Source organism: Protomyctophum parallelum (assembly GCF_964188405.1).
Source record: "Protomyctophum parallelum genome assembly, chromosome: 17".
Taxonomy (NCBI): Eukaryota; Metazoa; Chordata; class Actinopteri; order Myctophiformes; family Myctophidae; genus Protomyctophum; species Protomyctophum parallelum.
Window position 1 is genome coordinate 19,208,785 of NC_139719.1, and position 12,919 is coordinate 19,221,703.

A 12,919-nucleotide genomic window follows, 5' to 3' on the forward strand; every position below is an offset into this window, starting at 1 on the left:
AATTATATGTATTATTATATTTAAATAATAATAATGATAACAATAATAATAATAATAATAACGTGGGTCCTTCAAATAAAAACATAGGGACACACATAGCTGTTCGTAGGAGTGGCAGCACCACTCATAAAGGTTGAGAATGCAGAGGTCCAGTCAGTGGACTTGTATGTATTGTAAAGTAATGCACTGGCTCCATCTGCTGGGCAGAACATGTACTCGCAACTAGAGTGTTGTCAGTGAGAGTGAACGTTGTAAACATTGGTGTGTAGATGTAGATAGGTGGGCTTTGCGCCGTCGCGAGGCTGATTCCGAACCCATTTGAGGCAAACTTGACACTTCTGAAATAGTTTAGTTTTTTTTTCCACAAAGCTGTCCATTTTGCACCGCGTGTGTGTGGAATTGTGTAGTTTATTTTAGGTTGTGGATCCACTCAGCAGTGAAATGATCCGCACAAAGCGAGCAGCAGTCGGCAGCACTCACCCCCAGAGGAGGGGGTTGAGGTTCGGTTCATGATCGCCGCCCTTTATCGTAAAACTCCGGAGGAAGTGAAGTAGTAACGGGGGACGAAAACATTAACAAAAAGGTGTCACCGCCACGGTGCAGTCGGTCAGTGATCATCGTGGCATGCGTGCGTGTTTGTACCGCGATATATTATACATAAACGGACACGAATCAAAAGTTAAGAGGACGGGGAACGAAAGAAAGCAGGGATGTGACTGTTGTTGTTGTTGTAGTCGTTCTTAAATAGTGATCACGATTCGCAGACAGTCACACACACACACACACACACCGAAAAACAACAACTACTACATCCACCACAACGGGACGGGTCGTGTCGGCCTCCCTCTCCTCCTCCAGAGAGGAAGCGGTGTTCACCCCGGTCGGTGGGGCCGAGGAAAGGCCGAGGATCAACGGCCTCCCGATGCCACCAGCAGCAGCCGAAGCCGAACAGATCAGAGAGACAGCAGCCCGCAGCTAGCAGCCTTGGGAGGAGATCAGATCAGATCAGAGAGAGAGAGAGGAGAGGACAGCCACCATGATGTCTGGAAAAACACAGCGGATCATGATGATGTGAACACAAGCGAGGAAGGATCCTTTTGAGAGAGATTTGGGAGTCATAATAAAGGAGGAGAGAGAGGGTTTCTGCCTGTGCTGTACCTGGACACGAGTCGACCTCCCTTTTAGGTGAGTTGATACTATAGCCTTTCAACACTATCAAAGATGTATTTTTTTTTATCGAGTCTGACTTTGATCGTCTTGGTCCAAGGCTAGAAGTTGGGCTATTGGTTCTCAAACATTGCCATGTATCATATGTCAAGGACCCCCAACATGTGTATGTATTTGTCCACGGACCCTCCCTCCCCCCATTTGAAAGGATGTTGCCAGCCATGGGGTCCTACTGCAGCCATGGATGGACCCCCATAAGAGAACAGCTTTCTAGAAATAGATGATGTGCAGCTTATTATTAGAGGCAAATCATGAGGTGCTTTTCCATGGGGATCGTCTATTTTCGTCTAGCTGGAACCCCTTCAAGGACCACTGGGGCTCCCCACTGGGGGTCCCCGCCCTGTCGGACCCCACTTTGAGAACCATATCTCTAGAGTCTAGCCCATGACCATGCACCACTCACATGACTATTGATTCATTAGCCTAAGAACTGAGTTTAGAGTTAACTTTTAGTACACAAACTCAACAGCATCTCATGTAGACAAGTTAAAAAAGTATACTTTGTGTGCATGTAGCGTGCGTGTTCACACACACACACACACACACACACACACACACACACACACACACACACACACACACACACACACACACACACACACACACACACACACACACACACGCACAGCTTCATAATCCTCTACACTACAGTGAGTGTCACATGTAGTATTTGTTAAAGGTTCATATAGTTACTTCATAGATTAATGAAAGAAAGCTATGACTGTTTATTGAATGATGTGAAGGCAAGGCCAGCCCAAATGCTGCTGTGTACTTGTTCGTGTTGGTGTCAGTCAGGTTACTGAGAGATGCTAAGATAATAGAAGCTTTTTCATTTATGGCTGCAAATATCGATTTACTTAGTGATGAATTATTCCATCGAATAACCTTTTTAATTAATAATTGAGAAGCGTATTTGTAATTACAAAAATCACACCCGTGTGAAGTGAGGGGCGCTAATATATTAAAGTCTAACTCGTGTTGATTAGGTGATGTAATGGTGATGTAAAACAAACATTAAACGCCATTAACAGTTTGACTGTTTTTTACGATTAACCCGCATTTTAATCAACCCCCCTTCACTGCCGAGATTGTTGTATTACCTTTAGAGCATACGCTGAATTATTTGGGCTTTTAATCCGCGAAAATCCATCAAAAAAAGCTCCCGTGGTTTGTTATGATCTGTGTGTAGCATCCACCATCTTGGTGCACGCGGAAGACGCACACAAGATTGGTTTCAATGAGGCGTTGCACCCAATGCATTTCCATTGGCCTCAATTTCCCAGAAGCCCTAGCAGCCCACAGCATGTGACGATTTCCGGTTTTGTCATCACAGCGAAGGCATCCAGTCTCATACTCCGCGACGAAGACGGATTTTCTTTTGATTCATTACATTACGGCGGATTAAACACATAAAACAAAAGGCGGGTATGTCCGATACGGCAGCGACATTAACCTGGAGTAATCCATTCAAGGCACGGAAACTGTTAACAATAAAGAGACAAGATGACGTAAATTTTTCCTTCATTGTCAATGGCGTTTTTAAAACCAACCTTGAACTAAAAACAAACATTAAACCTGTATAAAAAAAAATATATATATATATACCGGTATATGTCCACGTTTCCACTTATGCATTATGCTATACATTTTGCACAGGGTCATGCAAAAATCAACCTTGATGCTTGAAAGAAGGTGCATTTTAGATTAGATTTTTATTTTATATTTTTTGGGGTGGAAACTTTTCACCTATGACATGTGTAGGCCGGGTTGGGATCTGGAATGGGAGGAGCCAGATCCGACATCGAGGAACCGGAATCTGTTTCCATCACGTTTGGGACCGTTTGTGGAGCCGGTTTGATCACACTTGTCAGAAGCTGGCATGTGGACTAACTTCATGTCGGCTATACTCTTGCAATACGGTGGTTCACAAACCTTTAACATCTCAACGACCATTATAACCCTGAAGCGTTATTCAGGGTCTGGATTTTCGGTGGTGGGGTGACCACCGAACTACAACATGACGTCACGAGCCGCGGTGAAGAGCAAACCACCGCCCCAGCCCTTCTCTCTGTTTTTACTCACCACCGCTCAACGTTATTACAGCTCCAGTGGTCAGCTCACCACCGGAGCGGTGGTCACCTCACCACCGAAAATCCAGACTACGAATGAGCCTTAAGAGAGTGTACTGTACCGGGTCCATTTGGTTCCATTTGTACACTCTCGGAGTTACAGACCTGTAAGTCTCAAAGTTTTACAGAGCTCTAAAGGGTCCATTTGGAACTCCCTGTCTATAGGAATCGTTAACCCATTTTGGGCGGGAACTCCTTTTGGTGTTTTAAAGGTATATTCAGTGATTTCACTTAATTCAAATATCACTTATTTTTTTGTTTTGTTGTGATAATCCTCCCTACTATAGTGTGTGCTGGCCATATAAGGAGTTCCTCCCTGTCCCCAGTTAACCCCTGGGGGTCAAAAAACCTTAGGTTTCGTTTTTGACTCTCTATCCTGATTGGACGAAAGGCTGGGTCCCACAGCCAAAAACGAAACCTAAGGTTTTTTGAGTGAAATCACTGAATATACCTGGCTTTAAGCATTATTTTATACTTTAGCTATTGAAAAATAGCAGATCTACAAGCTCATAGTGCGGCACCGAGTGCCGCGCTACGAGCTTATAGGTCTACCGTCTGCTATTTTTGAAAAATCGTGAAAATGTGGCGCAAATCTTTGAATATATATATTCCTTCAGGGCGAATGTTTTTAACTAAAATCTTTGCTTCTGGGGGGTCCCTGGAACAACATCTTTTCAGATGGGGGTCGGTGGCCAATTAAATAAAAAAATTGGGGTCCTTATATAGAAACATGGGTATTTCATAAAACTGCTACAGAATCGGACCGTTAAGAGGGAATCGTTAAGGAACCGGAATGGTTAGAATCCTAAAGGATCACAACCCTAATGACATGCTAAAATCAGAGGTTGATTATTTTATTTAAATGATAAAAAAATATATATATATTTCCATAATTGAGTACATCGATTAGTTTGATTAACTGTTTCAGACCTACCAGCCATATTTAGATGCTTCCTGGGAGGAGAGGGTAGTTGGTAACGAGAAGAGTGATTGATAGATTTTTCCAGAATTCCACGTTACCCAGTAGGTCAATTTGACTTGTGCTGTGTATGTGTTGCTGTTTCCAGCATGTACAGTAATGCAGCCAAAATACTGTCTAATAGACAGTCTTGAACTTGTCTGAAATTATGTTGTTCCAGGAACCCCCCCATAAGCAAAGATTTGAGTTAATAAAAATGTTACATTCAAAGATTTGCGCCACATAAAAAAAAATGAAGAAAAAACGGATTTACAAGCTCGTAGCTATGAGCTTGTAGAGCTGCAAATTTTTAAATAGCTAAAGCATAACATAATGCTTAAAACACATGTTTTAAACATGTTATAATTTTATAATATTTTTGAAAAGTCGTTAAAATGTGCCTCAAATTTGGAATATATATTTTTTTCCCGAACGAACGTTTTTAACTCAAATCTCTGCTTCCGGCAGTTCCCTGGAACAACATATTTTCAGATGGGGGGGTCTCGGAGGCCAATTACAGATCATTTCTGGGGTCCTTGACATGAAATATTGAGTGATATAGGCCTAGAAACGGGTATTTCATAAAACTGATTTAGAGATTTTTAGAAGACACTTTTTTCAGGCCTAAATGGGCTTAAGCATTAGGACTCAACAGGAACAGTGTAAAAGTGAACAAGGATATTCGATCCTTTTCATATAGCTAAATATTTCACCGGGAGGAGGCGGAGCATGCCATTGTACCTTCCTTCTTGCGGCTGTGTCATTGTGTTGCACAATACTTTGGAGGACAATCAAATGTGGGGTAACACACCCTTGCGAAAGAATGACACGGCGACGACATCGACGACACAAATCTCTTCCGCCGCAATCTGTGCCGATTATACTGTGTATACTGTAGAGCAGTGGTTCCCAAAGTGTGGTCCGGGGACCCCCAGGGGGTCCTTGAGGGAGTTCCAGGGGGGGTCCCCAGCTAAATGATAAGTTTGGAACCAAAATGGGCCCTTATGGGTCTGTAACTCTGAGAGTGTAGAAATGCCATTACATGGGGGGTCCGTAGACTAATGCATGGTAAACTGGGGGTCCTGGAAAGAAAATGGTTGAAAATCACCGCTGTCCGCTAGAGCTGTAAAAAATGTCCTCTGAGGGTCCTTGACATATATTTTCAAATGGGGGTCCGCGGGCGTACTTAGTGTCATTTTGGGGGTCCTTCACTTGACATGAAAAGGTTTGGGAGAGTGAGCCCCGTTGGCCTGTGTATCCTTCGCTCTCTCTCTCTCGGTGATGCAGATAGCTTGCATCCTGCATCCGCAGACGCTCTGAACTGAGAAAGGACATTAAAATCAACTGAGAAATCGTCGTAGAAATCAAAATGAACCGGAACCACTGTTATAGGACACGTCGGTCAGACTACTGTTCCTTACATGCAGCAGGCAGTAGTGTAGTTGGGCTATAGTTACACACCAATCAGTGGCATAATTGGAATAAGCGGTGTTAAGGTATATGCAGTGAGTAGAGTCAGGTGTTGCAGTAGCAATATAAAACAGAATACTAGATACAGGTAAAGAGTCAAGAGATGCATTGACTTGAATTGTCTGATTCTGCACTTGGTCTGACTGACTTAAAGCTTTGATTGGTCCTGTGTCTAGGTGAGACATGGCTTTTGATTGGCCCTGTGTCTAGGTGAGACATGGCCTTTGATTGGCCCTGTGTCTAGGTGAGACATGACCTTTGATTGGCCCTGTGTCTAGGTGAGACATGGCCTTTGATTGGTCCTGTGTCTAGGTGAGACATGGCCTTTGATTGGCCCTGTGTCTAGGTGAGACATGGCCTTTGATTGGCCCTGTGTCTGGGTGAGACATGACCTTTAATTGGTCCTGTGTCTAGGTGAGACATGGCCTTTGATTGGCCCTGTGTCTAGGTGAGACATGACCTTTGATTGGCCCTGTGTCTATGTGAGACATGACCTTTGATTGGCCCTGTGTCTAGGTGAGACATGACCTTTGATTGGTCCTGTGTCTAGGTGAGACATGGCCTTTGATTGGTCCTGTGTCTAGGTGAGACATGACCTTTGATTGGCCCTGTGTCTATGTGAGACATGACCTTTGATTGGCCCTGTGTCTAGGTGAGACATGACCTTTGATTGGTCCTGTGTCTAGGTGAGACATGACCTTTGATTGGCCCTGTGTCTAGGTGAGACATGGCCTTTGATTGGTCCTGTGTCTAGGTGAGACATGACCTTTCATTGGCCCTGTGTCTAGGTGAGACATGACCTTTGATTGGCCCTGTGTCTAGGTGAGACATGACCTTTGATTGGTCCTGTGTCTAGGTGAGACATGACCTTTCATTGGCCCTGTGTCTAGGTGAGACATGACCTTTGATTGGCCCTGTGTCTAGGTGAGACATGACCTTTGATTGGTCCTGTGTCTAGGTGAGACATGACCTTTCATTGGCCCTGTGTCTAGGTGAGACATGGCCTTTGATTGGTCCTGTGTCTAGGTGAGACATGACCTTTGATTGGTCCTGTGTCTAGGTGAGACATGACCTTTGATTGGTCCTGTGTCTAGGTGAGACATGACCTTTCATTGGCCCTGTGTCTAGGTGAGACATGACCTTTGACACAATCTGAATGGGTCTCTATAGAAAACAGCTGATCTACAAGCTCAAAATGTGTCACGATGCGATACGTTGTGAGCTTGTGGATCCAGCTATTTTCAGACACCCGTGCATAACACGGAACCTTAAAATGACTCATCTAGTTCTGCTGGAATCTCTTCTCCACTAGTACCTACCTTTTTAGTTGAAATTGTCAATATATTTAGTCTCAGCTATAGTCGTCATAGCTTAGTTTTGGCTTGGTTTTCGTCTTCGCCTGCGGCAGCTGTTTCGATAGTGGGAACAACAAGTGTGATAGTGTGTGTCAGGGCTGTGAATCTTTGGGTGTCCCGCGATTCGATTCCGATTATTGGGGTCACGATTCGATTTTTTTATTCTAAAGCATTTGTTTTCCCAGATTCAAAACGATTGTCTATTCAAAATGATTCTCGATTCAATACTACAATACAATACAGCTGATCTGAAGTAGCCTCGGTAACCCAGACGTTTTTATTTCCAGGGATGAAAAAGAAAGTCTGGTTCTGAGTCCACTTCAATTCGGCATAGAGTAGCGCAAACATTGCTCACTCTCTAGTCTCTGCTGATTTCTGATCGTCTGCACCTTTGTAAAATTGACATACACACGCACACATGTACACACACACGCTCCTCTCTCTCTCTGTCGCTCTAAGTAATTAGTCTCATGTCGCGCAGCTGTGCATAGTTTCTCCCGGCGGATCCTGCCAGGAGCTGCCTATGCCATAAAAAGCATTGGTGAGTTCCAGGCTAGATCTGAAGTGACTAGTAGGCCTACTGACTACGGTATATCTTGAAAATGTCTGAAGTGTGTGTGTTTCTCCTCCTCCTCTCTCCTCTTTAACAATTTAAAAAGAGGCTCAAACAGGAATTATTGTGTAATTATATAACCTGGAATGAGTGGGGAGCTGAGCCATGTTATGCTATGTAGTGTTGGACTGAAGTATAACATTTTAGCTTTGTCTGTTTTTGTCTTTTTTCCTCCCATGTTTCTCGTAGTCTGTTTTCTGTTTTTGTTTTTTGTTTGTTTTAATTTTCTCTTCTTCTATAAATGTCATTTGTTTGTTTTGTTTATATGTTGATTGTGATGCATATCTTCAACAGTATTTTGGAATACATTGAGATAAGGATAGGCAAGGCACTAATAAGCTTTAAGCTTCTGCCTATGCCTTTTTTTTAGTTTAGTTTAGTTTATTAGTTTGTTTTTTCTTTCCATACAAAACATTCTTAGTTCATCAGTTTTTTTTCTTTTTCTTATTCTGGGAAAAATAAATATGGGTATAGACTGAAGGCTTATTACGTCTACCCTTTTGTCCATTAAATAAAAATTATAAAAATGAAAATATATCTGTACATCCCTTTTACAGGTCCTCAAACAACATTTCTACAGAACAGTGCAACATTCAAGTTTTCTTCTTTTTTTTTTCTTCTGAAAAACAAGCAAAAATAAATAAATAAACACAAGCAAAACAACACAAGCACCAAAAAAGAAAAGAAAGTAAACTGTTTATGTGTAACGTCTCCCTATATGAAAGATCGAAATAAACTATTCATTCACTCTTCTCTCTTTCCATCCAGGCTTGATGGAGGACCTGCAGAGCCAGAGCATCAGCCTGGACCCCCGCCGGCAGGAGCTGCTGGAGGCCCGCTTCACTGGAGCCGGGGTGGCCAAGGTCTGTGTCTAACGTCCACCCAAAACCCACCCAAATGCTTAACCCGTTCTGACCTGAGATCAGATTCATACGAGGTTTCCACTGGAGACACACTGGTCTGATTAACCCATTCTGACCTGAGATCAGATTCGCTATGAGCTTGTAGATCTGCTATTTTTCAATAGCTAAAGCATAACATGATGCTAACACCAAAATGGGTTCCCGTTCAGAATGGGTTAACCCATTCTGACCTGAGATCAGATTCTAAAAAAAAAAAATGTCTTCTATACATCCTGAGAGTTTTCTGAAAAAAAGCTATGTTTCTATATGTCAGTGGTTCTTCGGTTTCTCAAAAGATAAAATCGAGCTTGTAGATCTGCTATTTTTCAATAGCTAAAGCATGACATAATGCTATAACACCAAACGGGGGTTCCCGCCCCCAAAAATGGGTTAACCCATTCTGGGCGGGAGAAGGAAGGAACCCCATTTTGGTGTTCACGTTATACACGTTATATCACGTTATACTTTTAGCTATTGAAAAAATAGAAGATCTACAAGCTACAATCTACAATCGTGAAAATGTGGCACAAATCTTTGAATATATATATATATTCTTTCAGAGCGAACGTTTTTAACTCAAACCTTTACTTCTGGGGGGGGGGGGGGGTGTCCCTGGAACAACATATTTCCAAATACATATCATTTGGGGGAAGGGGGGGGGGTGGTTCCTTGCCACGAAACGGTTTTGAGAACCACTGATTTAAGATGGCATCCATTTTGTAGAATGGGCCTCGGCCAGTTAGTTAGTGGGTCGACTTCTTCATCTGTCGTCATTCATTCTGCTCTCTCTCTCAGGCACACAACGAGTCGTCCAACCAATCGCTGTGCAGCGTGGGCTCACTCAGCGACCGCGAGCTGGAGGTCAGTATAGACTCACACAAACATCACATGACCACTGTCTGTCTGTCTGTCTGTCTGTCTGTCTGTCTGTCTGTCTGTCTGTCTGTCTGTCTGTCTGTCTGTCTGTCTGTCTTATAGCCTGTTAAAACTGTTTGGTAGCCATATTCTTAAAAATTTTTTTTATTTTATTTTCATCCATATTTTGAAAGTTCCTCTAATCTGGTGTACAGGTGATGACATGCACATTACATGCATAATAGAATTACAAATTATTTCTTTCTTTAGAATGGGAGAATTGGCACTCAAAAGCCTAAACTGGTGACCACCAGGTGGCGCTGAAAGATTCAGTCAATCAATAAAAAAAAGCCTATACTCTTTTCCATGTGTCTGTTTTCACAACAGAATGAGATGAGTACACAAAAACTAATTCAATAATCTTGTCTAGTTTTTAGACCGTTCCGATAACGATATGGCCCATTCCGATTATGCTAGCGATTAATCGTGCATCTTCTTTTTTTTTATGTTTTTCTTTGTCTTTATTTCGCCTTTATTTTATATGTTTTATGGAGGGACAGACAGTAGGCTGACAGGAAATGAGGAGAGAGATGGGGGGGGGGGGGGGGGGGGTGACATGCAATTCAATTCAATTCAAAGGGCTTTATTGGCATGAGAAAACATACGTTTACATTGCCAAAGCAGAAAGAACAATACAACAATACAGCAATACAATCAAAACAAAAATGATGTACTTTGAAGGTCAGAATCTTCAATAGATCAACTTCTATGTACCAAGGTCACTCGATGCAGGTATAGTGCAGGAATATACACAATGATTAGTCTTTGCAGTAAAGGCCGTCGGGATTGGGAGTCGAACCCGCGGCACACTGCTAGACTGGATTACCAGCCAAGGTGCCTGGACCGCTGAGCCACGGCCCAGGCCCCGTGCATCCCTTCTTCTTGTCTCGTCTTCCAATCACTCCTGCACACCCCAGTCTAAAATGTTCCATAGCCATGAGTTTTGATACGGGCTACAACATTTTGAAATGTTTTGTACAATTTCACTTTTTTAAAACAAAAACATGTACACTGCTGCACGTCAATAGACGGCCAGCTTGGGCGGAACCTTTGCCCAAATATGGAAATGTGCAGGGGGTGGGTGGGTGTGTGGGTGTGTGTGTGAACCAAGTGGCGAATTTGACAAATGTTTTCGGAGAATTGAAATAATAAAACGCGAATGTCTGTGTTGCGTCATCGTCTGCGAAGGAATTCCGCCAAATCTCAGTGTATTTGGGAGGGGTGTGTTGACTTGCAAGGTGTTGTGAGGCAGCTCATAGATGGGCTATTTCCGACTATTCGTTATTTTTAGATTAAAAGGTGTTCAAATAGCAATAGAGTAGATTGCCGATGGCAGACTTAGAGCTGGTTGACGCCGATGTGTGCTTTCTCCATCTCGCTCCTCCAGACTCCAGAGAAGTCCACTGAGAAGAGAAGCAGGAAGAGAAAAGCTGACGGCTACGACAGCAACCAGGGTGAGTCCTGCATGTTTTAACCCATTCTGACCTGGGAACGATTCTGCAAAATGTCTTCTAAATCCTGACTGTTTTCTTGAAAAAGCTGTTTTTCTATGTCAGTCGTTCTCAAACACTTTCATGTCACTTTTCACGATTCTTCAAAAATAGCAGACCTACAAGCTCGTAGCGCGCCACCCGGTGGCGCGCTATGAGCTTGTAGATCTGCTATTTTTTCAATAGCTAAAGCATAACATAATGCTAACACCAAAAGGGGTTCCCGCCCCAAAATGGGTTAAATCTACATTTTATTACAGTTCCTACATTTGAGAACTTCGAAAGCAAACATTACATCTCGGTATATGAAAAGAACATTTAACTTTTTTATACAAAATGAACAAGCAAAGAAGTAAAAGCGACTATTTTAGTAGTGAACTAGAACTGTACACTTCCCCTGGCAAGTGGCCAGATTTCACAGTTATCCATTTATGTTAACAAAAATGCAAAAGCAGTAACGACAATTACTGAAGTGTTATTCTGCTCTTGGTGTGTTTTGTAGGAAAAGGACGAGGGACAAAAATAAGCGACTATTTTGAGGTGAGTAATTGTTCTTCACGACTCTTCCCGCGAGCGAACACACCGAGTCTGTACCGAACGGTCACGTTCCGAAACATCGCGGGATGTTCCTCCTCTCTCACGCTCCCCCCTCTCGCTAGTGCATTTTATACTAAACACGAGAGAGAACAAGCACACGATAAAATGTCCCTTTCACGTAGTTTTAACCCATTTTGACCTTGAAACGATTCTGCAAATTTCTTCTAAATCCTGACTGTTTTCTTGAAAAAGCTGTTTTTCTATGTCGGTCGTTTTCAAAACACTTTCATGTCACTTTTCAAGATTCTTCAAAAAATAGCAGACCTACAAGCTCGTAGCACGCCACTCGGTGGCGTGCTATGAGCTTGTAGATCTGCTATTTTTCAATAGATAAAGCATAGCATAATGCTAACACCAAAAGGGGTTCCCGCCCCAAAAATAGGTTAAGTTAGCACTCCATGGACAGAGGAACATGGAGGTAAATAAAACAATGTGAAAGGGACATTTATTGCTCTCTCTGCTTTGCAATTCTTTCTCTTATCTCAACGTATGCTCCCGTTATCATCGCATGGCGGTGTTGTCTATTCATGTCTGCCCCGGAAAAAACAAACCTCCACGTCTCTAACAAACGCCTCGCTTGTAGATCTGTTGCTCTTCGGCGAGTGACACCGGGATGGGATGATATGAAAGAAAAATAACCTCACAGCTCACGTTGTGAGCTTGTAGATCTGCTATTTTGCCGAATCGATTTGCGTGGAGTGAAGTAAGGGCGTACCAAATGCGCTCTTTACGGGTCTGTTTCATCGAGTATAATTATACCGTAGCGTAGCGTTTACGTGCTACTGAATTATATAATTTAATCTTTACAGGTCCGTTTCATCAAGTATAGAGCGTAATATCTGGTACTAAATTTGCAGCTAAATTTGCAGCTAAATTTGCAGGCGATTTCACAACAAACTGAAATCTCTGTTATTGTGAGCGTTTTTTTTTTTCCTTATTTCTTTCTCTCAATAAATAAATAACGATTATCGTCCCATCCCTACTTTGAATAACAAGTATTTCTTGTATTTCTTGTGTGTGTGTGTGTGTGTGTGTGTGTGTGTGTGTGTGTGTGTGTGTGTGTGTGTGTGTGTGTGTGTGTGTGTGTGTGTGTGTGTGTGTGTGTGTGTGTGTGTGTGTGTGTGTGTGTGTGTGTGTGTGTGTGTGTGTGTGTGTGTGTGTGTGTGTGTGTGTGTGTGTGTGTGTGTGTGTGTGTGTGCTTCCGTCCAGTGTGTGGGTGGTGGTGGTGGGACCACCGGGCCTGTCCGGGGCCTTCCTCCTCTG

General features: G+C 42.8%; 2 protein-coding genes across 4 annotated transcripts in view; one reads left to right on the forward strand and one right to left on the reverse strand.

The window, feature by feature from the left end:
* The window catches only part of cpn1 (carboxypeptidase N, polypeptide 1), a 409,472-nt gene that overhangs the window by 106,791 nt on the left and 289,762 nt on the right, over window positions 1–12,919 (reverse strand). The window lies entirely within an intron of this gene.
* Window positions 278–12,919, forward strand: part of LOC310874110 (serine/threonine-protein kinase tousled-like 2) — a 32,511-nt gene continuing 19,869 nt past the window's right edge. Inside the window, exons 1-5 of the mRNA XM_083786787.1 lie at window positions 278–1,185; window positions 8,521–8,615; window positions 9,450–9,515; window positions 10,957–11,023; window positions 11,562–11,599. Coding sequence (XP_083642913.1) covers window positions 8,526–8,615; window positions 9,450–9,515; window positions 10,957–11,023; window positions 11,562–11,599 — 261 coding nt within the window. The 5' untranslated portion in view covers window positions 278–1,185; window positions 8,521–8,525. The remainder of the gene's footprint in view (window positions 1,186–8,520; window positions 8,616–9,449; window positions 9,516–10,956; window positions 11,024–11,561; window positions 11,600–12,919) is intronic.